Source organism: Parus major, chromosome 1, assembly GCF_001522545.3.
Source record: "Parus major isolate Abel chromosome 1, Parus_major1.1, whole genome shotgun sequence".
NCBI classification, from domain to species: domain Eukaryota; kingdom Metazoa; phylum Chordata; class Aves; order Passeriformes; family Paridae; genus Parus; species Parus major.
The window spans coordinates 58,305,281-58,330,995 of record NC_031768.1 but is presented as its reverse complement, the minus strand read 5'-3'; the positions used below and the strand labels follow the sequence as shown (position 1 = coordinate 58,330,995).

The 25,715-nt window shown below is 49.1% G+C and overlaps 1 protein-coding gene across 2 annotated transcripts; it reads right to left on the bottom strand.

Annotated features, from left to right (window-relative positions):
* Window positions 1-21,402: 21,402 nt before the first annotated feature.
* On the bottom strand, window positions 21,403-25,698 carry PCDH8 (protocadherin 8). 2 transcript variants are annotated; one of them, XM_015648558.3, is made up of 3 exons: window positions 23,240-25,698; window positions 22,898-23,108; window positions 21,403-22,432 (listed from the first exon to the last, which is right to left on the bottom strand). In XM_015648558.3, the coding sequence occupies exons 1-3, from the start codon at window positions 25,649-25,651 to the stop codon at window positions 22,059-22,061; spliced, it is 2,997 nt and encodes a 998-aa protein (XP_015504044.1). In that variant the 5' UTR covers window positions 25,652-25,698; the 3' UTR covers window positions 21,403-22,058. The 2 variants fall into 2 exon arrangements, with proteins under 2 accessions (XP_015504044.1, XP_015504054.1); XM_015648568.3 differs by having other exon boundaries at window positions 22,898-23,105.
* Between the last annotated feature and the right edge of the window lie 17 nt (window positions 25,699-25,715).

The following is a 25,715-nucleotide window of genomic DNA, read 5'->3' as shown; positions in this document are numbered from 1 at the left end:
TGCACCGCCCCGGCCCGCCCCGCTCCCAGCCCCGGCCCCGGCCCGTGGGGCGGGCAGCACCGCCCAGTCCCGGCCACAATGAGCCCCTTGAGCTGCCCGGCAGCCGGCGGAGCTCCCCGGGAGCGCCCTCCTGTCCCATCGCTGTCCCTTCCAATCGACCCCTGGGTCTCGTCTCCAGCTTCCCAGCAGGAGCTCGGGGGTGTTGGACACGGGGCTCGAGGGTGTAGGGGACACGCATCCCCCGCACGCAGTGGCGGAGAGGAGGGGTGCCCCGTCAGACAGACGGCCGTCATAAAAAAACCCCAGCTTTTAAAATAGAACAACGTGTTAAGTGTTTTTTTACACTTGCCACAGGAATTCACAGGCGCTGGAGCTGACAAGCTGCTGGCCGGTGACTGCTCCGCAAAACACCTCGCTGACTGGCACAAGCCAGCAGCCTCCGGCTGAGCCCCGCGTCCGGGCTGGACACAACCTAGGAAAGGGAGCAGCGAGCCCAGGCCTGCGGCAGGCTAAGTAGAGGCAGTGAGGGGGTAATTTCATCTTTTCATTTAATAAGGATACCTTGCGCCTTTATACCTGAAGTAGATGTATCCCTAGGATTTCTTCTGTTTCCTGTCGCTCACCATGCTCAGCTGGGCTTTTTTTTTGATTATCTGAGGTATAGTAGGTATATAAATTTTGCCTGGAAGGCATGTTCATCGGCATCTGTTGGCTCATTCTAATACTGTACATGCAAAGCTTTTAAGGGCTACAGCTGGCTATGTGTCTTTATCCATCTGTCTGTCCATGTCTGTGTTTCCTTCACGCCCCTTATTCTTGTCCTGCCTGTACATACATGCACATGCGTGTGTCTGTGTGTGCATGCTTTGATGCTGGAAAAGAAACTGTGCTGGATCCCTTTGGGGCTGATGGTGTCAAACACAAAGCACAGCATCCTTGGTAAGGCTGGAAACTGAGACACAAACACCAGCTGCAAAAGGAGTGTGATGGGGGGCGGGTCTGAGTTGTGACCTGTCCTGCCCTGCCCCTCTTGCTCAGTGGTCCAGCTCGAGTTACCCAGACAGGCAGCAGTGATGGGGGGTTCATCTGGGGAGACCCTGCCGCAACGGGGCCTCATTTCACTCCAGAACAGAGCCTACACTGACCAGCTCTGCTGCAGCAATATTTTTTTTCAAAGTATGTGTCTCTATTTATATTTCTCTTCCCCTTTCTTCTCCATTTTGCTCATCTGGCAGGTTGTTCAGTTATTACACGCTACTAACATGTCCCCCACATCTTAGAATTTCTGGGATCTTGATAGTGGAAGCCAGCTGATGACCTTGTCCCACCATGGCTCATCCCACAAAAGGAAAACCTGGCCCTCACTGTTGATTGCCTACACATGACTGCCCTCTGTGCCCCACTCTGTAACAGCGGAAATCTTTGTTTTTTCATGTCTGAATCCCCTTAAGTGACTTAACCAGTAGCTAAAAACCCATCATCAAGGACTGCAAAAGCAGAGAAAGCTCGGGCTCCCCTGACCACCTTGTGTTTGCTTGCTTGGGGACTGAATCCCAGAGACATACGATTCCCACTGTCTTCCCCTTCAACCTAAATTCATCCTTTCCTTCGATTACTGTCGTTAACGATCAGACCTTCAACCAAAATTTAACAGGCATAGTTGCTGCTGAAAATAAACACAATCACAGCTCATTAAATCAAAAGCAAAGCCCACTGTGCAACTTCCTAAACTAGGACATATTCCAACCCGCTCTTGAATGACATGCTGTGGTAGTTCGGGCTAATAATAAGATTATGATCCTCTTCATTAGCAAGTATTTTGTTGCACCAAAAATCTCGTGAATGGATATGTCTATCTTGGCAAAATGTGAGAATCCCAGCCTTTGATCTCAAACCTTCATTTAGCATCACTGCTTTAAAAAGACAGATTTATTTTAAGGCCCCTGTGCTTGTCTCCCATGGGAAAATGTGCCAGGGAAGGAGTGCTTGCCCAGGAAGAGCTGCTGCTCACTGGGGTTCAGCTTCTTTGAGCTGCTTCCCTGAGACTAAGGAGAGGAAGCTGCTGTCTCTCCCATCCTGGCAAGAATCTGAGTGCCCAGTGGCTCCTTCCTTGGGAGGTGACTGGAAGGACAGAGGGAGGCCGAGCTGTTTTGTCTTGCAAAAGTGTGACAAGGACTGTTAGCAAAGACACTACCAGTGCAAGACTGAATAGGTGTAATTCTGTGCTGGCTATTCACGGAGGGGCCTTCACTCCAGTGCTGTATGGTGAAATGCAATATCCCCCCTGTAGCAAAAAGGATAGGGCCATAAGGCTCACCCCCACCCTACTGATGGGGCAGCAGTGGCCCTGGCAGGTTTTGGTATGGGAGATTCAAGCAATTCCAAGCAGTGGTGCCAGCTGCAAACTGACCTACAGGGATTGGTGCCTGGCTGCTGGTCCTTGGCAGGCTGCAGTGTGAGATGGGTCCTGCTCACCTGGGGAGGTGTGGGTAGGAGAGCCAGTCCTTTGGGAGGGAGCTGTTCTGCCTAAACCCTGGGAGAGAAGCTGTGCAACGTTTCCTCCCCAAGTCAAGGTGCAAATTCCCCAAGTAATCCTCCAAACATATTTTCTCATGCAGGAAACAATCCCAGATTATATTTTTTTCCCAATACAGAGCATCACTGCCTCTTCTTTTGTTCCACAGACAGAGGAAGAGCAGCATGAAATTTCAAGCAGTGAAAAAAATCTGTTCCAGTTACAGGGTTCACAGTTTACCACCTCTAGTTAACCCCTGCACTCATGCTTTGCCTTTTGTGCGGGCACAGAGCTGTTTTCCTTGGAGGGTGCAGAGAGTGCATCTTTTGCCATTTGATTGATTAGGTGGCAAGAGAGAAAACAGAAGTTCTTAGACAGATGCAAATCTGTGCAAACAGCTCTGCATTCAGCAGCTCCAGACTCTCGCTGCAGAGTGCAAAGACGATTGCAACAGCCACTGTTTGCAGGGCTTAGGACAAAAAAAAAACGTGACTTGCCTTTCACTGGCTGAACCTTTCATTTGCAATAAAGATGACGGTGATAGCAGTGTCTGAGCTCAGTCTCCTCTCTAAATAACATGTGTGTGCTCAGCTGGATTAAGCCAACTTCTGAGACTGGAAATCATAATAACAGTCTTTTACAGGACAGCCTTTCTGGTCGTCTAATACTATTATCCTCTGGGCTGAAAAGCATTCCAGAGCACTTGGAGTGCTACAATGAATGTGAGGCTGTTTAGCTGATAGTACTGGCTTGTCTCAAGGAAGCACATTTTCTCATTATTTTCAGGTTTAAAGAAAAAGTTTATAAGAAGAAATAGAAATATTAAAAATGAGAAGGATTTGGTCATGCTGTTTGCCTTTCTGAAAGTCACTTGTGGTGACTTATGCATTTCATCCTCATTTTCTAAGTGGTCTAAACAGTTGTTGGAACTTCCATTATGGCCTGAGTGAAAATTTGTGAGAGTTACTGCGACTGGGCACCTGATTCACTGCTCTGCTTTTTCATGGCTTTACACCACCATAACCATGGTGCCAGTTCAGATTCCACACACTTGATGTCTCTTCAATAATAATCAAAGTCCTTGGGGGAAAAAAAGTCCTACAGAAAAAATGTTGGCTTTGGTATTGTGGTGGGCTGATCCTGGCTGGATGCCAGGTGCCTGCCAAAGCTCCATCACTTCTCTCCTTGGCTGGACAGGGGAGAGAAAATATAAGAAAAGGCTCATGGGTCAAGATAAGGACAGGGTGAGATTAGTTTCATTTAGTACCAATCAAATCAAAGTAGGATGATGAGAAGTTAAACCAAATCCTAAAAACATTTCCCCCACAACCCCATCCTTCTTTCCAGGCTCAACCTTACTCCCAATTTTCTCTCCCTTCTCTTCCACAGTGGTGCAGGGGGTCAAGCAATGGGGTCTGTGGTCAGTTCATCAGATGTTGTCTCTGCTGCTCCTTCCTCCTCAGGGAAAGGACTCCTCAAACACTGCCTCTGCTCCAGTGTGGGGTCCCTCCCACAGGAGACAGTCCTCCATGAGCTTCTCCAGCATGAGAACTTCCCACGGCCGCAGTTCTGCACAAACACATCCAGCCTGGGTCTCTTTATTGGGTGCAGTTCTCTAGGAACAGGCTGGGCCCCCCATGGGGCCACAAGTCCTGCCAGCAAACCTGCTCCAGCTGGGCTTCTCCATAAGGCCACAGGTGCTGCCAGGAGCCTACTCCATGTGGGCTTCCCACATGGTCACAGCCTCCTTTTGGCATCCATTTGCTCCTGGAGCACTCCCTCCCACTCCTTCATTGACCTTGGTGTCTGCAAAACTGTTTCTCTCACAGATTCTCACTCCTGTCTCCATTTGCTGTTTTGACAGCTTTTCATCTCCTTTCTTAACTCTGTTACCCCAGAGGTGCTACTGCTGTCGGGCTCGGACAAGGCCAGTGGCACATCTGTCTTGGAGCGGGCTGGCATTGGCTATATTGGACACTGGGGAAGCTTGTGGCAGCTTCTCACAGAAGCCACTCCTACAGCTCCTTTGCTTCTAAACCAGTTATTTAACTTGTGACAGCCTAAAAATTTTGATAAACTCTGAAGTTTCTTGCTGGCAGTGAGGCCAAAGGATGAAAACCCACCTATGTTTGTCATCACCACAGCTCTCATCTCTGTGGTGTCCTTGGACACTCTGCTGCTCCAGGGATGTTCGCTTCTCTCCACCCCCACAGTCCTCCCTTCTCTGACTAGCAGCTCATGACATTTCAAACACCAAAACCATTGCTTTTGCTGATAGTCTGTGAAATTCTCCCTGGAAAGCCCTGCAAGGTCCATGCTCTAATGCTACTCTCTGGAGAAGATGAGCATCCCTGTTTGCCCTGCTTGGGACACATCCCAAGCAGCACATCCCAGTGCAGCTAAGCTGGCCCCAGGATGGCCTTAAGTGTGCTGGGTGCAGGATGCTGCTCATCCTGATCCTCCCTCTTCTCTCCTGTGGTCGGGTGAGGACATATGGCTGGTCACGGTTTGCTCTTCCTCACCCCAGGACACTAAAGGCTGATTTGTTTTTCCTCAGGGCTGACTCCCATCTATCCATATGTCTTCATCTTATTCTTCTTAATTTAGCTAGTGGCTGTGCCTTCTGTTTTCCTTGAATTAAAGAAATAAAATAAGATAACTGGCTGTCAATACATGCTTTCATTCCTACTTTTAACGATGTGGTCTCTTTTGTAGCTGTTCTGTGCAAATTGCTCATAGGCTACTGTCTTTCTTAACCTCCAACCACAGATTTGTGCTTTGGAGGTAGTTATTATCTTAAACAACTTGGTAGCATCAATCTGTTTCTTTCCCAGAGGCTTCTTTACACTTTGATGGGAAATCTGCTAAGTCTCTTTTTGCTTTGTGGCAAAGGCTGAGTCTAACTTTCTTTTGTTTTTTTTCCTCACCCAAAAGCACCCATGAATCAACTATATTTCTTTTTTTTCGGTCTATGGACTACACTCCTAATAATTTCATGACCTGACTTTAGGGAATATTTCCAATGAGGTTGTCCCACAGGCAGCACCAGAATGTTTTTCACAAATCCAATCTCTTGAATTGTGTATTTTACTCACCCTTCTGATAACACTTTAAACTTTTTTTTTGCTTTCATCACCTCTGTGAGACTTTTGCAGGAGTTCATTCCAACAGATTTAATCCTTTTTCACCTATTCTCTGTTCTATTATTTTGCCTCTTACATCAGGGTTTGTTTTTTTTTTTTTCTTTTGGCCAATCTACAATATTTCTTCCCCAGATTAGATTTTTTTCCTTAAAAAAATATTTTTTTTTCCAAATCCCTCCCTCACATCTCATTTCATAAACTAAGCCTAGGAGAGTGAAAGAACCATGAGAAATTTTAGTGCTGTGGGGTTTTTGTCTTCAAAACCTTTTTCTTGAGCCTGCTGGCCCTCTGAAATGACTGAGATTACAACATGTCCATCATGATGTACCAGGGCCTCTGTTCCCCACTGAAGGCTGTGAGAGCTGCATTGCCTCTTAGGACCTCTGTGCTTAGGCTGGAACATGGAAAGGGGTGAGTTCCTGCTGGAAAGTCCAGCAGACAGTGCTATGACTCCACTTTTCTTATGAAATGAAGCACTAGCAATGACAATTTTGTCCTGGCTGAGGCCAAGTCTCCTGTCTCAAAGATATTATTTGGTAAGCCTGGGGCAGCAGGGTTACGTCTGTCCAGTGTGGACTGCTGAGGGGAACAAATGCTTGAGAAATAGCACGAAAAAAGCTGCGAACCTTTCACCTTGGACAGCTTGGAAGAGCAGGGGATGGAGGGAGGAATGGCAGCCTGTGGCCCTGGATTCCAGAGGAGTTTGGAGAAGGAATTGTGAGCTGCTGGCTAGAACTGGCTGCTCTGGGGCTCACAGCTGCAGCTGCTTCCAGGATGCCCAGCACATTCTCAGGGCTTCCTCAGCACAGGTGCTCCAGCGCACCACGAGCAGCCATTTCCATGGTGTTCCCAAATCCCAAAAGGGGATCTGTCAAATAATTTAAACTCCACAACTACTCTGAGCCACACATGGCATGGGGGAGAGCTGGAGGTGACAAAGACCACCACAGGAAAACTGTCTGATTGGAGAAGGGGTGGCAGAGCCCTTTGTTCACCGGTTTGTTCTCCACAGGGTCCTGTGAGTGCAAAGGCAATGCCCAGCACACCTGGCTAGGGGGACACTGGGGATGGCTGGGGATGGGCATGGATTGTCCCTGCTCCTCACCGGCCAGGCTTTCTCATGGCTGACAGACCTTCTGGTTGCTGCCTCAAGCTGTTCCCCTGTCCTTGCAGTGTGTCAGGGACAGCAAGGACTTGGCATCAGGCAGTTTTGGGGCTGGTTTGATAAGAACAACTAGCTTACAGAGAGACAGATAGATATGTTCTGTAGCATCATACTAGGTGGACAGAACTGCCTTGCAGCTCCTCTGCTTCCTGCCTTCTTTCTCCTCCAAATGTCTCTCCACCGTCCATGGCCTCAGTGGCCCAGAGGAGATGCTCAAACTAGCAATTTCCTGGCCTATGCCCATGGAAAGCCAAACGTGTGGTCCTTACCACACATGACCCCCCTTTCATGCAAGGAGGTGGTTGCAGCTGCCCCAGAGTATCTCGTGGCCACAAGGGAAACACGCCTTCCATCTGGGATCAGCAAGTGGCTTTGTGGGAGGAATGTCCTCTGCACAAACTTGGCCTGATGAAAAGAGCTTTGTTGCCTCACTGCCTCTGCTCGTTGGTGCTGAAGAAACCTGGCCTCCAGCTGTGGCAACACAGTTTTAAAGGCGGAGGTGACGGGCACAGCATTTGCTCTGTGGTGGAGATGCAGCTGGGTGGTCTCTTGTGTGATGAATTAGTTAATGTGGGAAGAGCTCTGAGGAGGGAGTAAAGCACTGAGCATTTCCATGAGCATTTCTATGCCTTATGAGGATAATGCATTTTAAAGATCAATTTGGGTTTGCCTGCAATGTGATTTGTTTAATTATTTAAAACCTGTTAGCATATTTTCCTCAAGGGATGGAAAATCCTCAGCAAAAGGATCCTTACACCAGAACAGAGATCACCATTGTACACTGAAAGTTTGTGCTCACACCCAGCCACCAGCTCTGATCCCTGATCATACTGTGCAAATACCCACCTTCCCAGCTCCAGAGGATGCTTCATCCCAGCCTCTTCTTTACACCTACCACTCACCAGTCACTAAAGGGTACTTTGTGGGGCATCTAGGGTTGTAAGGAGTAGGTATGTTTGAAAGACAGTTCTCAACCTCAGCCTTTTGCAAGCCTGTGCTTGGCTGGGTATGTCCTCATGGTGCAAGGTGGGATAATGTTAAGATAGACAGAGAAGTACACTTGGGATTCTTGTTGATGCCGAAGGAAGGGCTTTCTGGGTCAGGAGTCTTATCTTCGCATGGCTGCACAGTGCAGGACTGTAAGAGAAGGTGCAGAGCACATTTGGAAGCAAATTGCCTTACCACAGGACTGGATTAACTGGATCCCAGATGCTTTTGCTCTGTCTGGAAACAGTTTCTTGCTCAGTTTTGCTAAGCCTGCTGTGACAAATGGCACATTGTCTCCACACTGCTGAAATCCCAAGGCATGGTGGCTCTCTCTTCTTCATTGCTCCCCACCCTTAAATGCCAGCTTGGAAGCTCTGGCTCCTCTGTGCCACCTAAAATTCTGACCGGCAGCTTCCCACTTCAGAGGGAAAAGCTCCCAATTGCTCTCAACTTTGAGAGAAATCACCGTGTTTTATGTGAGTAGATGTGTGTGTGTACTGGACAGGGCGAGGTGGTGAGGCTTCTCGTCAGCATCACTCTCATACCTGGAAGGTGTTACACAGCAAACAAGCTGTGCCAGCACCTCCTTTCACCTCCTTCTGTTGCACTGAGTGATGGGTGCTGACAAAGGTGCCATCCTGCCTGCGGGACAGTTTTGAAACATTTTGGACATGGTGTGAGAGAGCATTAAGGCTTTCCTGTCCTTGGCATGGTTCATGTCAACTTCTCCATGAGGGGCCTCTGTAGATAAGGGATGTTGGCTGTCTGGCAGCTCAGAGATTTAGACAGTAAGGGGGACCTTGCTTCCTGCAGCACGTGGCACCCAGTTTTCACTGTACTGCTCGGTGTGGCAGGTGCTGATGTACCTGGATACCGGAGCTGGCACCCTGTTGTGTTGCCTTGTGTGTGCTGGAGGCTGCAGCACCGCTTTCTTTCACTGCAGCATAAATTGCAGGGATAGCTCTTAGATTTGCTCTGACACTGTAATGGGGGACCCCAGAGACTGAGCACTGTTTACACTGGCAAGGCCTGACGTCCTCGTGGCATTCGAGCTGGGTCACCGCAGATTCAAATTGTTGTCGATTTTTATTTTGTATTTACCCACGGAATGTGGACTCAAGGCTCAACTGGGGCACAGCGGATGGTTTCCACGAGGTTCATCCTTCAGCCAGTTTTACAGCTGAGTTGGCTGAGGTGCAAAGAGGTCAAGAGCCCCGAGTGAAACACACCGAACAGGAGGCTCATTAAGGGCTGAACTCCAGACCCATGTTCCCAGTCCTCTACTCTAATCACCAGGCGAGACATGGGAGAGCCTCATGGGGCTGATGCTGATGAAAGAAGAGTCAACAGCTTTATTTTGCAGCTTTATTAGCAAAACGATGTAAAGCCAACGTGCCTGACTCTATTATTGAACCAGTAATGTGTGCTTACATCCAGAGCTTCCCAGCCGTTTAACTAGGAGTCTGAACAATAAAATATGTTCGGTCTGAAATGGCTAAAGCAGAGGCAAAGCAGGAGGTAAGCTGTCTAATTGGAGAAGTTGCAGCGGGATTCAGACCCCAGGGGTCTGTCCCTTGGGATTAATGGTTTGCTGACATCTGGGCTGCGTGGCACTGCTGCCTTGCCCTGGGTCCCACCAGGGCTGATGGCAGGGAGCCAGAAAACAAAAAAATAACTCCCCAAACTCTTACAACAGGGAAGATGAAGATTTTTATGCTGTCAATGTGGAGGCTGTTGGGAGAAATAAACCGGCAGCTTCTGTCCTGAGACATACAGTTGTGACTCCTCTTGGCTTGCAAAGCCACCTAAGGAAAGAGGGGGAACAGGAAAATACAGTCTCTTCTAACACCAGGGGTTGTCCCAACAGAGACAATCCCACTATCTTGTCCCATCCAGTTTTAAAGGCCTGAGAGTATTATGTCTTATGTTCTACTGAGGGATCTGGGTGAGCTGGATCGATGGGCCAAGGCCATTTGTATGAAGTACAGCAAAACCGAGTGCCAGGTCCTGCCCTTGGGTCACAACAACCCCAGGCAGTGCTACAGGCTGGGGGCAGAGTGGCTGGAAACCTGGCCAGTGGAAAAGCACCTGGGGGTGCTGGTCAACAGCAGCTGAACATGAGCCAGATGTGCCCAAGGGGCCAGAAATGTCAATGGCATCCTGGCCTGTATCAGCAATCCTGTGGCCAGCACGGCCAGGGCAGTGATTGCCCCCTGTACTCAGCACTGGTGAGGCCACACCTCAAATCCTGTGTCTGGTTCTGGACCCCCCATTACAAGAAAGACATTGAGGGGCTGGAGTGAGTCCAGAGAAGGGCAATGGAGCTGGGGTGGGGTCTGGAGCACAAGGCTTATGAGGGTCTGAGGGCCCTGGGGTTGTTTAGCCTGGAGAAAAGGAGGCTCAGGGGAGACCTTACCACTTTCTACAACTCCTTGAAAGGAGGCTGCAGTGAGGTGGGGGATGATCTTCTCTCTAAAGTAACAAGAAATAGAAAAAGGGGTAACGGTTTCAAGCTGCTCCAGGAAAGGTTTAGATTGGATATTAGGAAAAATGTTTTCACAGAAAGTGTTGTTAAACATGGAAAAAGCTGCCCAGGGAAGTGGGAAGAAGGCCTGAAGGTATTTAAAGATGTATATGTGGTACTTAGGGAAATGGTTTAGTGGTGCACTTGGCAGTGCTGGGTTGAGGGCTGGAGTTGATGATCTTAAAGGTCTTTCCAACCTAAATGATTCTATGATTCTTTATCAGCTACTCAGGATGATGCCTTCATTGAAAATGCATGGGTGCTTATTGCACTTGGCATCCTCTCCTGGCAAAGTGGTCCCAAGTCCATCTCTATCCAGGCATGCACCTGTTTGTGGTGTGCCAAGGTCTCGAGGCAGGACTCAGGCTTCTGTCTGCAGCTCTTCTCAGCTGCAGGCAGTACTGGGCCCTTGGCCACTACCAAGGACAGATTCCTTTTCCTTAGGTAGGGTGCCTGAACTAGTTAAGAGAAGGAGGTAGCAGCTAGAAGTTGGACTAATTGCCATTCAGGGACACCCATTTCTTTCACTCCTATGAATGAGACACTGCTGGCTGCTGGATCAGATGCACACCTTTGGGGGCCACCAAACAGATGAGACATGTCCCACTACCAGCCAGTCTCTTGCCTCTCCCTCTGGGAGTCTTTCCAGATGAAACCAAGTCACTGCCTCAGCTCCTGTTCTCCTGCTTTTCTTTCCCCTGTGATCCCCTTGGAACCACCTACTGATGCTGATGAAAAACTGAACATGGAGAAATAAAAAAAATGAAGAAGAGTATCCAAATGTGCTACAGGCCAGGGATCGAATCGGACACTTAAGCTATGGACACCTTGGGAGGGCCATCACCCCAGGTCACCTACTGCACACCACAAAGCAAGTGTCTCACACAGGCTCAGAGCTCACCGTAAATCCAACTAAAGTACTCAGCCTGTTTTGAAATCCACCCACATCCTTGCTTTTTACAACCTCGGGAAGAAAATGGCAAATTAATCCTTTTTTTAAAAGGATGAGTCGGTTCCTTGTCATTCTCTGCGTGGCTCAGGATATGATAGTTTCTGCTGCATAAATACAGATTGTTTCTTTTCACAACTTCCCTTTCATCACACTGCTAGGAAGGCCTGGAGGTTGTTAAAAATTGTGAAAGAAACTTGCTTCCCAATTAAGGTCAATCTCTTTTATCAGAGTCTTTGCATATAAACCTCACTTTCATAAGGATTTCTGTAAACTCCATCCCCAGCTCTGACAAACTGGGAGATGCTCAAATCTCTGAAGGAGCCGGAGAAGAGACTGCCTTCTTTCCCAGCTTGCAGTGCAAAGCAGGGATCTGATCTGTCATGATGACTGAGAACATGTCACAACAATCTGTTTGCGTTCTTCAGGAAAGAAAAACATCTTTCTCTCCCCAAGCTGTAAGCTAATTTGGAGATTTTGCAAGCTGACATGCAACCTGATTAAAATGACCTCAGGCCAACAATTCTTCTTAGGCAGCTCCACAATTAAAGTCTAGACCTATCTGTAGCTGAGGGATTTTTTTTTTTTCCCCTTCAAATCCCTTTTAGGGAGGAGAGTTCTGTGTTTTTATTTTTAAATCTACATATTTGGAGTTTTTCTTTTACACTTTGCTTCTACTGTAGCAGAATGTGCTAAGGGGATCTATATTTTTTCACATTTTGAGCAGATGAAACTTGTACGTAGAAGCCCCAGTTTCTTGCCTTCTGGAAAAATATATTGAATTTCGGAGGAAATAATACATGAATAAACCCGAGGACTCTAAGAAATACCCAAGGCACTTTGTGGCCTACATAAATCTGCCCTCTGAGGTAAAAATGTTGTGCCCTCAATTTTCCAAAGTCAGTGGATATTTTTGTAATGACCACTGCACTACTGCTCAAATCACTTCTTTGCTTTTCACAATTAGTTAAGCAGTGGGATCAGCTTATTAATCTGCTGAAATTTTGTGAGCCCAGAGATCTGTCAGGCAGCAAGCAATGGAAAATAAATGGGCGCCTTCTGGCCGGACGTTTTTCAGACAATGAGTAACCCCTAAAATTAAATTCAGTGCTCTGGGGAGATTTGGTGATTTGTCCATGAATGTTCTAATGTCCATTTCTTTAAAAAAAATCACTGGTCATTTGTCATTCGTCATTCGTTGGAGGTAAACCCAGGAGAGATTGTTCCTCCCCTTTGCTGATTTGGCTCAGTCTGGATCATCATCCGGTTTCTAGCTTGTCAGCTGGCTGAAGTGTTTGACAACTTGTGTCTTGCTAATGCTCTTCACAGAGTAATGAGATCCCCTAAAGGGTTTTATCTATGAATTAAAATTATATACTTTTGAATTACCAAGTAAACTGGAGTGACTTTCAGACTAACTTTTTAGCATCACCGAAATACCCTGTACAGCCATGGTTATTTAAAGCTAGTTCCAGGCCCCCAAGCTGGGGTGGGAGCTTTCCTAGGTGCAAGGGTGGGATGGTGACAGGGGATGCCGGTGGCTTTACACTGGGGGGACCCACGGTGGGTCGTTGCGTGCCTATCCCCAGCCCAGGCAGCTCCCTGCCTTGTGTTTCTCCGGCTGCTGGGGAGGTTGAACACATGGGCTTTTCTCACCTGATTGCACCACCCTGCCTTGGCTTTAGCTCATACAAGACTTCTCGGATTACTTCAAGAGGAATTTGCCTCCTGGCCCATTTCTTTCTGCAGACACTGCTTCAGCTCAGAGGTGGAAACTTCCCCTGAGGAGGTGAAGGAAAAGTCTCCTGGGAGCACAAATCCTAGGAAAGTCAGATGGAGGCTGTCTCACTGCTCCCAGCCTGGCTGAGCAACGTCCCCCCTGCTCCTTCCCATGCCCCAGGAGAGTCTCTGCTCTGCCCTGCCATGGTCTGCTTTCTCTGCTTCTCACAGGGCCTCACGTCCCAGTCCCAGTCCCCAGTGGGAGCTGACAGAGCCCAGACAGCTGGCATCTGCTTGGGGAATAATACTGCCTTTGGTGAAGTTACACCAAGGGGAGAAGGACGTGTTCCCTGACCCAGCGTGCTCCCAGGACCTGGGCCATGCAGGAGTTGGGTCAGAAGCTTTTTAGAAATCATAGAATCATAAAATGCTTGGGGTCAGAAGGGACTTTAAAGATCATCTGGTTCCAACTCCGCTGCCATGGGGAGGAATATCTTCCTCTAGACCAGGTTGCTCAGAGCTCCATCCAACTTGGCCCGCTTCGTGGGATGGGGCATCTACGACCTCTGTGGGCAACCTGCTCCAGTGCTTCACCACCCTCATTTCTTCCTAAAATACATAGCGTGTACCCAGCCTCTTTCAGGTTAAAGCCATTCTCACTGGTGCTGACGCTACACGTCCTTGTCAGAAGTCGCTCCCCGGCTCTCTTGTAGCCCCTTCAGAAGGGCGATAATGGGCTATGAGAAGGGGCTACAAGGTCACCGCGGAGCTTTCTCTTGTCCAGGCTGAGGACGCCCGGCTCTCCCAGCCCGCCCTCACAGCAGAGGCGCTCCCGCGCTCCCTCTGCAGCCCAGCCCTGCTGCAGCGGGTGTGGCGCAGCCGCCGAGCTCAGGGCTGAGCCTCCTGCCCCGCACCAGCCTGGGAACCTCGAGGAAGTAAGGAGCTCTGTCACCAGAGAGCTCCTCGGTCGTACCAGGCACTACGATTGTAGCACGTCCCGCTGCCTCTCTGCTTTCCGGGCAGGGGACGCTGGCGCCTCCCGACCCCGCCGTTCCCGCGCTTCCCCTCACGGCCCCAGCGGCGGGGCCGGGCCCGCACCGCCCCCTGGCGGGACCCGCCGGCAGCGCCCCGGGAGCGCCACCGCTCCGTCCCGGCCTCAGGCACCGCATCCACCCCTGACCCCGCCGGGACACGCCGGAGCCGGGCTTTACGAGAGAGCAAACCCTTGACTGGCTCTCTCTGTTCAGAGACACCGCCCGCCCCAGGTGCGCCGGCGGGGCGGTGGATGGGGTGGATGGGATAAACGCGCTCGGGTGCCGAACGCCCTCCGGGTGTGGATGCGCTCGGATGGGTTCATGGGTGGGCTGCCGCTGGCAGCGCGGGTGCCCGGGCCCGGCTCCGTGCAGGGCTGGCACCCGCTGCGGGCTCCCGTGCCGCTGCGGCCGGGGCAGGGTCCCTCGCTATCGCATCCAGCATCGTCCCTTCCAGCCCCGTTCCGTTCACGCCTTACACTTCTGATTGTCTTGGATTAAACATTACCAGAGGAAATAATACTAATAGCCTTTCACAGCGAAGAAATCAACTTCTAAGGCATTTGTTATGGAAAGGATTATAATAAATTAAATGCTTAAACTGGCACTGTGCAAGCATTTTTGTCTTGGATCAAAATGTTTGCACTGGCTGTTTAAACATTTAATTTATTATAATGAGAAATATCATTGTAAAAATAAGCATGTTAATTAAACCTGAGTTCTGCAAATGTGAGTCATCCCATGTGGACACAGTATAATGAATATAGACAGGTAGAGTCTGCATGCCCTTTTTTTTTCTCATTAAGAAAATTAACATTTACATCTTTAAACCCTGCAGCTATTAGTTATTTTTAATGAAATGTGTTGCCATTTCAAAGTTAAGCTCTTATATGATGCAATCAGATATTGCTAGGTCAGGAAAGAACTTTGCAAATTAAGTTGCAGAGAAGTTGTTTGCCACAGATAATTGATTTAAGTTGTTACACGGATAATCAATTTACGCAGTTAAATAAATAAAAATAAATAACTGCTAAGAAAACCCAGGTCATGCCAGGGTGGTAAAACAAAGTAGTATCCCCGCCATCCTGGGGCCCAAAGGAGCCATGAATTTGGAAGCGGCAGACTGAATCTCTTTTGTTATCATCTGACAGAGGACCGAGGGACCGTGGGGACTTTTACAAAGGCAATTTGGACAGTGATGGCTTGCTGCTGGTGTGAGTGAGAGAGGATGGGGGCAAGACTCTCTCTTTCAAGTGAAGTGACTGGAAGAAATTTTTTCTACCTTCTCATGCCTCTGGTCTCTGGTGCATCCATCTGGTCTTGTCCTGGATTCATTGCATGTGTCAGGGTGTATGCTGATATGTAAACAAAATGCACTTGGATTTACTCCCAGCTCTCTCGCAGACGTGTGGCATAGCCTTGAACATATTCCTTGATCTCCCAGAGGTTCATAAAATGTTTGCAGCTATGGCCTTGCAAAGGGTAGAGGTAGTGTTACTCTGTTTTAATTAACATCCTGCCAAGCTGTGTGTTCAGAAGTATCTTGGGTCTCTTGTTATTGTACATTACTCCAACAACAAAAGTCACAGCAGGCTGTCAGCCCTGGCCAGATCCTATTTCTGAAGTGATCTAGCCCCCAAGGGAGGGAGGGAGGAGGAAAGTCTTTGGTACAGAAGTGAAATTAAACTCTAGGGAGGGAGGAGACCTTAGTGAATTATTTTCTAGGAGCTGCATTAGAGAGCCGGGGATGGAATACTCTCACTTAGGGGTCACACTCCAAATACACTGTATACTGTTGTCCCACATGCAGAGTAGGAAATTTGTAGACAAAAGCAATGAAAAGATCATAATTTGGAGAGGTGCTTCTTCATGCTATTCTCTATCTAGTTGTCCACTGAACCTGCTCTTAGCGTCTACTGTAGGATTTCTGGAAAGTCAAGATTCTTGAATTTCTTCCAAGACCAGTGGACATGTTTTACATAGAAAAAGAGGATGAATTAAGCTGAGGAACTTCTGTACATAATGAAATTGCTTGTTTAACTGGGGATCATCCTCTCAAACCTTTGTGTGTTTGCAGCCTCTATACAGCTTTGCCCCCCATCATGTGGGTCCCCCTCTCCTGTCTTCCCAAACTCCCTGCTTTTTTTGTCTTCTCACTGTGAGTGGGAGAAGAGTTTTCCACGTGAAGGGAGAGAGTTATTGCCCTTTCTCCTTTTTGTGTCTCTCCATCCCTCTGAACTCTCTATCATCATGACCTCTGCTGACATCCTGTGAAACTCCCCTCTTCTTGCAGGAGCAAATTTAAGTTATCCTGAAGATAGCTACCACAAAAGACTATTTCTACACAGAGCACAAACTTGTGGAAAAAAAGGAGAACTTGTCTGCAGGGACTTTTGTGCTGGTTGTTCTCCAGTGAGTTGCCCCATCCTGAGGGGTTGGAGCATGTGGCTGGGGTACAGTGACCATTTACAGAGCGGCCACCCAGACAGAGCTTGAACTCATCACCCTGGCAGAAGGCTGCAGCCAGCAGTCAAGGGGGTGAAAGGTCCTGGGAGCTGGGCTGCAAAGATGGGGCTGCCTAGCAGACAACTTCAGGTACAAATGTAATTCCTGTCACCCAGCACTGGGTTATCCACTTAGGAGAATGGGTAGGAGGCAGTCTCCACTTCTGGTCTTCAGCATGTTCATCTGATGCCAGTTAAGACAAAGGCACACAACTTGGAACAGCTTTCAGATCTGAAAGATGAAGTTGCCAAAAATACAATAAATAAAGAATGCATTATTTAGCAACATTTGACTATAGCACCACACAGGATTGCTTCCTTACCTCAGATGTGGGGCTGGTGGGTCCTACTTACTCAAAAAATACCCTCTAGGCACAACAGCCAGCCATCCACTGCAACAGGAGGTGACAGGCAAGCGGGGTTTGCCTGCCGCAGGCTGAGTGCTCATGCCCGTGACCCTGAGGATTCGAATGCCCACTCAAAAATAATTAATAATTATCAACTGAATGAACCTGGGTGGCTTCTCACACCCAGGCTAAGTAATTGCTTTTCTCAACTTGGCGGCCATCTGCTTCCTTTCCATGGGCATCATGGGCATGAGTGTGAAATCTGCTTTTTGTGTCCAGCAAGAGGGATCTGTATCACTGCTGAGGGGGAAACCCGACTCTAGGGAGTTTCTCCTAACCATCCATTTAAATAAGGAACACTTGAAGACCTTGGTGTATTTGGTGGGAAGTAACACTTCAGTTACTAGTCCACATTCTTCAAGCTAAATTTGGGCTTAGGTGACAGTTGGAGAGTCAGTGGGCATTACCGCTAGTGATGCTAAGCCTTCAAATTATCCAAAAGGCAATGTTTTCTCCTTGACCAACCTTGAAATTGATTAGAAACCTCCAGAGGTTTTATGTTACATATTGGCTGATCTACTTTGTTGGCTGCTGCTCAAAAACACAATCCTATCTTCTTTCCAGGCCCTGGGGCCCTCTTCTCTCTCTGCCTCCTTCCTAACATTTGCTTGACATCTGGATGAGCTAAATGTGCAGCAATCTACCTGATTTTGTTACTTTGGTACATATGTCCATGAGCAGATGCCTTTCCTGGGTGGTGCTGTCAAAGGAGTAAGGGCAAAATGAAGCTGGAGCTGGAGAGGGTGCCCATCCCCTTAGGTGACAGTGCATTCACCTTAATTTCTATATCCACAAGGTCTGTGCTTGTGTTTTGGGCAGGTGCTTAGTCTGCTGTCATGTACAATGGTGAGGTAGTCAACACAGTTATGGGAGACTAGAGAGCAATTGTGAAGAGAATGCAGGTGCCTACTGTGAGATGTCAGCCCCCCCTGGACCCCCCCTGACCAGCCCTCCTTGTCTGCCACAAGAGTGCAGATGCCTGTAATTCATGTAGACCCTACATATTGGCCACAGAAGTCTCATCTGTCTGAATTTTCAGCTAAACCCCACCTGATGTCCCTCTGCTTTCAGGGTCTGGTCAAGGCAGCATTTTCTGATGTATTTCCAACATGTCTTGCATGCGTTGAGGACACAGGATTAAGACCCCCCCACAGAGGTCATGGCCATGTCCACTTACAAGCATGAGTGCTGCCACCCTCTTTTAGGAGGGGTCCTGCACCTACAGCATGCACTGCAGGAACCAGAATCAGGCACCTCAATAGTGCTTGACTCTATCACACGTCTCAATACATAAAGCATCTTTGAAGGCATTCAAACAGCACAGGACAGAAGAGCAGGTCAGTGGGAATTTGGTTAATTTTTTGGCTGAAGCACCAGAGAAAGCATCCCCGGGATCTTGTCTCCTTGGTGTGTGTGGTGGGTAGACCTTGGTCAGCCGTCAGACCCCCTCCCCATTTCTCACGTACTCTTATGTCCTCAATAAAACAGGGGTGGAAAATCAGATGGAAAAAGCTCATGGGTCGAGATAGACACAGAGAGATCACTTACCAATTACTGTCATGGGTGAAACAGAGTTGACTTTATGAAAATTAATTTAAATTATTGAGAGTTAAAACAGATTTGGAGGCCTGCCCAAGGTGTCCAGGGTGTCAGATGCATTGATATCCACAGTCCCAGGATATCAATGGGGAATATCAGTACTGCAGCTATGCCTTAATGGCTCTGAAGGTACACCTGGAAAAGAGCCTGTGGGAATTACCCACTTCTATATTTCATGTCCTAAAAATGCCTGTTTCTCCCCAGTGACTGTGGAGGGTGTTGAGGATGCTTGGCTCCATTGTAGGTGAGTACAGAGATTTCAGCAGGAGCAGGCTCAAGCTCAGTGTCAGTGATTTTGTGATGTCCTGCAGCTGTAGCCAGTTTGGGCCATGGAATTAATGCTGGCTCAGTGAAGTAGTGCTGTCGTCAGTCTTGTGTCTTGGCACCCCCTCCTCACCTCTGCCCTCTGAGCCAGTGAAAAGCAGACAGGAGAAGGTAGCTCTTTGTGAGCAAGAGGTTTTGTGGTCATACAGTCTCATCATGTGACATAGGGCTGCCATGCTTGGCAAATAAACAGAATTTAATTGATAGGACTGCTGCATTAATTTCTGAAGTATGCTAGCAAAAATCTCAGTTATGATAATCAAAAATGGAAAGAAAAAAACTAGGACATACACAGTGAATAGCATCAATGGAGCAAATGTTTGATCCAAGGGACTTCGCCCAGGAGCTAATTCTTGGGCTCCCCTCTGCACTCAGCTGCACTTTGGGTGGTGTGTGCTCTTACCTGATGGAGCTTGGATGCTTCCCTCTCATGTAATTTTAGGCATCTAAAAGTTACAGGAGTCTAGACTGCTGCCCCTTGCCCTTAACCAGGAGCTTTGGTGATGCACCTGAATAGTCTTCATTGCTTGGCCAGGCCAAGATGAGAAGCTCTCAGAAGTCTGTATCTTTCCACTAACCAGAGTGTCCCTGTGAAATGATTGGCTCAGATTTAAATAATAAGTTGTATTTAATACTAAAATCCCACATTTTACAGCATGTGGGATGCCAGAACAGACAGATCCTAAACCCCAACGAGACTGTAGCTGCTTGCTGAAAGCTGTTTTGGGGACAGGAACTAGTGACTTTATTTTCCTACCATTTCAAGGTTGCCTTGCAGTGGGGTGGCCCAGACCCCTGTTCAGGCAATGAGGAGCATCAATCCACTCACAGAAGGGCACAAGCTCTGTTGCAGGAAACAGCAGGAATTTGATGCTAAACCCAGTGCAATGAACTGTCCTTCGTCTGTGACTGCCTCCTGTTGGCCCTGCCAGGGGAGCCTAGGGAACTGCTGTGAAGGTGTTGGGGTGTGTAACCCAGGCTTTTGAACCAGATGAGGAAGAACCAGCTTATCAGACAGCCCATCTTATTTTTTGACAGAGAGCCTTTCCCTCACTGAGTTCAGTTATGACTAATTACTTCCCATGCAGGCGTTGCTGCTCTGCATCACTGGTGATTAGCCAGAAGGGAGGTTACCAGCTTTCCTTCTCAGCATCCATCCTTCAGCCACAATTTCAGCTCTAAATTTAACCAAGATGACCCTTTAAGCTCATTAGATGCATAATGATTTTTACTATCAGACTTTAGAGGAATCACCAGAAATGCTCACCTGTTTTCCTGACCACAGGAGATGTATCACAAACATAGCTTCCCAATGAGTCTTGCATCAGCCTGATTTAAATTCCCTTCAAATGTAATCTCTGAAACTCTTTGCCCACCACAAATCTTCACACCATGGCTTTTATGAAGCCTCAGTTAAAACTCAGACCCTTTGTGCATAAAAACTTGATTGGATTCTGCCATTCCTGCTACAGGGGCTTGAGAAAGCTGGAAACTGGGGGAGAAAGGGGATTTTTGTTGGTTAAGGGGCATACAGAGATATTTTCTACTTGCATTTTGAGACACAAAGCCAAATAGAGCCTTGTTTATATCTAAGAAAATTTTATATTTCCTTGGTGAAACATATATATATCTGTTCCATACTTAGTAGATAAATAGTTAAAGAATTCATGATAAATCCCCAAAGCTTTGCCATGTACAGATTTTTTGGTTATTGATTTGTACAAAATGTGAGATTATGTAGTATACATAAGGAGCAGTTCTCCTTCTTGGAAAACTTCAATCAAATATTAAAACTCCAGTAGGAGTGTTACTTCTGGTGTAAGCATTTTTTTGAACACAGGAAGAAACATTCATGCTTCAGTGTGTTTCATTAAATGCTATTCTATACCTGATTTCAGCAGAAGGATTTGAGATCTGCTTTTAGCTTGAAACCCCCATAAGAAGGAATTTCAGAGTTCTGTATGATTTTTTTTTTTCCCCCCCAGGACAGTCATTTCAGGGAGAAAAGAAATGTGGATCATAGAAAATGTCAATATAATCAACATTTTTAATTCCTGTTTTATGCACCTTTCCCTTGATGTATAAATCACAAACACAAGCTACTGTCCTTTAGTAAGACTGCTTAACAAGGGGTAAACGTTTGAGCACACACCCATAGAGCCTGACTCAATGTCTCAGCCAGAACAGAAAGCGAAGTGCTCGGGTGGCTGCTGGTGAAAAGACATCAGCACAGCACGAACGTTTCAACTGATGAACGGAGCTTCACTAAAATTACACCAGTGCCTGCCTGTGAAGGAAGAGCTCAGACCAGGCAGTGACAAGCAAAGGCTGGCTCTGTCACCCAGCCTTCCCCCCCCCCCCCCCCCCCCCAGCATTAAAAGCTTTTGAGCTAAACCTCCATCGGTATTGCCAGAGACCAATGATGGGCAAGACTAAAAGTAGCTGCTTCCCACTGCATTTCCCAGCACAAAATACTTTTGTTGACCTGTGAAGACCTCTATGCTCTGAAGCATGAAATCCATGAACAGAAACCTCTGAACATCACAAAACCTTTATTAGTGTTTATCAGTGATACAGATTACAGGAACCAAAGGCAATTAAATAACACTTAAGTTGACCACAGACTCAAGAAATACAAGTCACATTTGGCAAGGCAAACTTCTCAGTACACTGGGTTGCTTAGGTTATTATTACACCGTGAAAGAGGAATTTCCCTTACAAGATTCTACATATTCAGGATATTATTATTATTAATTGTTATTACTGTGTCTTTCAGACAGCTCCTTTGGCAAGAATTCCCATTTTTAAGTATTTATTATATAAAAATATAACAAATTTTCATTATGTACAAACATTACATTACACAATGTACAGGTTAAAAACACTACAAAAAATGGCAGGCCATGGGTAAAACAAAAGCAAAAGAAAAAACCCCAATGTAGAAAACATGAAAAGAAATTTAAATACTGCACATTTCATAAAAATTACATTAACTACAAACAATTTTTTTTGTTTGCAAATATCAAACAGTACTGATCTGATTGGAAATCTTTCCCAAACGACTTCATTTTTAAGGCACATCTTGCATATTTACACATACGACACTGGATCTGGTCAATAACTTAAAGGCTCTCGGGAGTGACCTTGTTGTGTGCGCAGGGAGGGGTGCATTTGAGGGGGAGCTCACTGGGCTATGCCTTCTCAGTCGTCTCAGTCTGGGAGCCCAGGTATCTAGTCGAGGGGGCTGGGAAGAGGGGCACCCCGATTTCTTGAAGGTCAGGGAGCCGTGCAGGGCGCGGCGGGGAGAGGAGTGTGATCGTCCGATCAAAGTCCCTGTGCAGCACCTTCTCATAGACGCTCTGAAGCCCGACTGTTTTGGGCAGCTGGGCTTGATAAAAGTTGTCCCTGCGAAGGGGATCCCTGGGCAAGGATGTGCTCTTGCAGAAGGTGGAGAGGGGTGCTGAAGGATGTGGAGAGGGGTGAGGGTTGGCTCGGCCACAGGAGGGGCTCCAGCAGCGGTCGGAGTGCCCCAAAATCTTGCATTCAGCTGTGCATGCCCACAGACCTAGAGACAGATAGGGAAGGAGAAACCTGTCGTTACTGCAGGAATAAATCCACACTGTTCACAACCCTCAGAGTTACCAGTCACAGGATGATTCACTGTACTGACGGTAGGAGTGGGGAGGTGATGCTTTACAGCATAACAAAAACCCATGCTTGGTTAGGTAATGTTTTGTTAGGGACACTCCTTGAAATTCTAACTTTCAGACAATCTTTTTTTGGGAAGAAAATCCAATCCTACAGCACTTCCAGCATATGCTAATTTGTGCTGGACTCTCAGCACAGAGAGGAACCAACATCTAACAGCCTGCTACAAGGAGATGGGCAGTTTGAGCCATGCAGTATCTGACTTCCCCTTCCAGCTGCCCTGCCTGATCACTGTGCTGCACGGATGGGTCCCTTTATCCACCTCCCCATCCACCCATCTTTCTGTCTGAGGTCCAGTGGGGAGCAGGGGCAGAGCCCTTACCATTCTGCATGTGCGTGATGAGATCTTTCTTCAGGGCATCTCCACTGATATCTGAGTCGCTGTCATTAAAATCACTGTCGCCTTTGCCGCTGTCTTTACCACTGAACTTCTCTGCCTCCCGGCCGGAGATGGTATTGAAGGAGTGTCCCTTCCAAATGGCCACGGGGGGAGCAGGCTCTTTGTTGTAGCTTGGAGTGGCAGCAAAACCCTGCTGGTGGGGAGGAAAATCAAAGGAGACATGAGAGAGGGAAACGGTGAAAGGTAAACCAACATTAACTGCACCTCTGCAATTTACCACCTCCAAGACACTCCCACCCCTTGTACCCTATGGTGGGACCTTACCTCCCCACTCTGTCCCCTCAGCCTCTTCTGACCCTCGTAGAGGCAAGTGCTGTCGCTGCCACTCTCAGTGGTGGAGATCTCTTCAGCAGCTGGAGAGGGCTCAGGGCTGGTGAAAGAGGTTTTGCTGGGAAAGGTTCGTACCTCAAACATGTTCCCTCTCTGGCTGCCCTCCTCCTGATGGCCCTTCTCCAGGTGGGAGATGTCTATCTGGTCCTTCAAGGCAGTGTTGCTTTTGATGTTGTTTCCCTTCTTGCGCCTGTTGCAGGTGGTGGCTATGGTGATTATAGCCACTAGAAGGAGGGTGCAGCTGCCTGCCAGGACAATGATCACAATCAGAGGGATGTCCCACTGCAAAGCCTTTCCTTCCCAGGAGCTGGGCTTCGCTATGTCTTGGATACTGGACGGAGCAGTGGCGGTCACCAGGAAGTTGACTGTTGCAGTTGTGGCCAGAGGAGGTCTGCCATTGTCTGTCACAGTGAGGATGACCTTGAATAGTTGTCCCAGCTCTTCAGAAAGGTCACCCCTCAGCACAATGTCCCCAGTACTTGGGTTGATGCTGAACAGGTCCTGCTGGGACTCTTCCAGGAAGGCAAAGGTGAGCTCAGCATTGGCCCCATCATCTGCATCTCGAGCTTTGATTTGGGCCACCAGGGAGTCACGGGAGGTCTTGCTGGACACACCGATTTCCACAGTCCCGTTGGTGAGCACTGGGTGGATGATGATGGGAGGGTTGTCATTCTGGTCCACCATTCTCACTTTGACAACGGTGCTGCTGGAGAGCTGCGGAGAGCCACCATCAGTGGCCTGGATCCTCAGGTCCAACTGCTTGAGGATCTCATAGTTGAATGTCCTGAGGGCATAGATAGCCCCAGTGGCGGGGTCCACCGAGACGTAGGTGGAGATGGGGGCCCCCATGACCTGTGTCTCCAGAAGCCGGTAGGTGACCTTACCATTGTGGCCGAGATCAGGGTCACGAGCCACCACTGTGGTGATATAGGCGCCTGGGGGGTTGTTCTCTGGTACAGCCACCTCGTAGAGGGGCTTGGCGAAGAGTGGTGCGTTGTCATTCTCATCGCTCACCCGCACTGTGTACTGGCGGATGGTCTTGAAGGGCGGCGAGCCCAGGTCCTCAGCCACCACGGTGAGGTTGTACTCAGGGATGCGCTCGCGGTCCAGTGCTGCTGTGGTGACAATCATGTAGCTGTCCTCGTAGGCTCGCTGCAGGGCAAAGTGGTCATGGCCACGGAGGCTGCAGCGCACCTGCCCGTTGGCGCCCGAGTCGCGGTCTGTGGCGCTGACGAGGGCCACGAAGCTCTCACTGGCTGCCGCCTCGCTGACATAGGCCACGCCAGCAGCACTGGGAGTGCCACGGAGGGCACTGATGCTGATGCGCGGAGCGTTGTCGTTGACGTCGGTGAGGCGCACGATGACTGTGCAGGTGGCAGCGCGGGGGCTGGCACCGCGGTCCTGGGCGCGCACGTCCAGCTCGTAGGTGCGGGTGCGCTCGTAGTCCACGGCGGCCTCCAGTGTGAGGTGGCCCGAGCGCGGGTCGAGGCGGAAGAGCCGCCGTGCCTCAGGGGGCACCTGGCTGCTGAAGGCATAGACCACCTCACCATTGGGGCCCTCATCAGGGTCAGCAGCATCCAGATCGAGCAGCAGGGAGCCGGGCGGTGCATCCTCGGGCAGCTCCACAGTGACTGAGCTCTGGGCAAAGGTTGGACTATTGTCATTGGCGTCAAGGACACGGACATGCACGGTGGCTGTGCCTGAGCGTGCTGGGCTTCCACCATCCTTGGCCACCAGCTCCAGGGTGTAGGAGGGCTGGCGCTCACGGTCCAGTTCCTGGAGCAGCACCAGGTCGGCACAGCGTGCCCCATCTGCCCGTGTCTGTGCCTCCACACCGAAGTGGCTGTTGAGGGAGACCTGGAAGCTCTGGATGGAATTGGAGCCCACGTCCTCATCCACAGCCACCTCCAGCGGGAGACGAGTGCCGGGTGCAGCACTCTCCGACACCTCCAGCGCCATCTGGGCATGGGGGAAGCGCGGTGCATTGTCATTGATGTCACGCACCTCCAGTTCCACGTGCACCAGGCGGTAGCGCTCCCGCCAGCAGCTCACCACGTCGAAGGCGAGGACACACTGCGGGGCTTGGCCGCACAGCCGCTCCCGGTCCAGCCCCGCTTCACCGATGCTCAGCTGCCCGTCCTCCTCCCGCACCCGCACCAGCGAGCTGTTGCTGAACTGCCGCATCAGGCGAAAGCTCATCTCCCCCGGCGCCTTCACCGGCATCTCGTCGGCCAGAGTACCGATCACCGTGCCCGGCGCGCCCTCCTCGTCGGTGCGATACCTCACCGTCTTGCAGCGGGACAGGGCCAGCAGGCAGGCGGCGGCCAGCAGCCGCAGGGCGCTCATGGCAGCGGCGCGGGGCTGAGCCCGACGGCGCGGTGCGGACGGGCGGGACGGGCGCGGTGCGGGC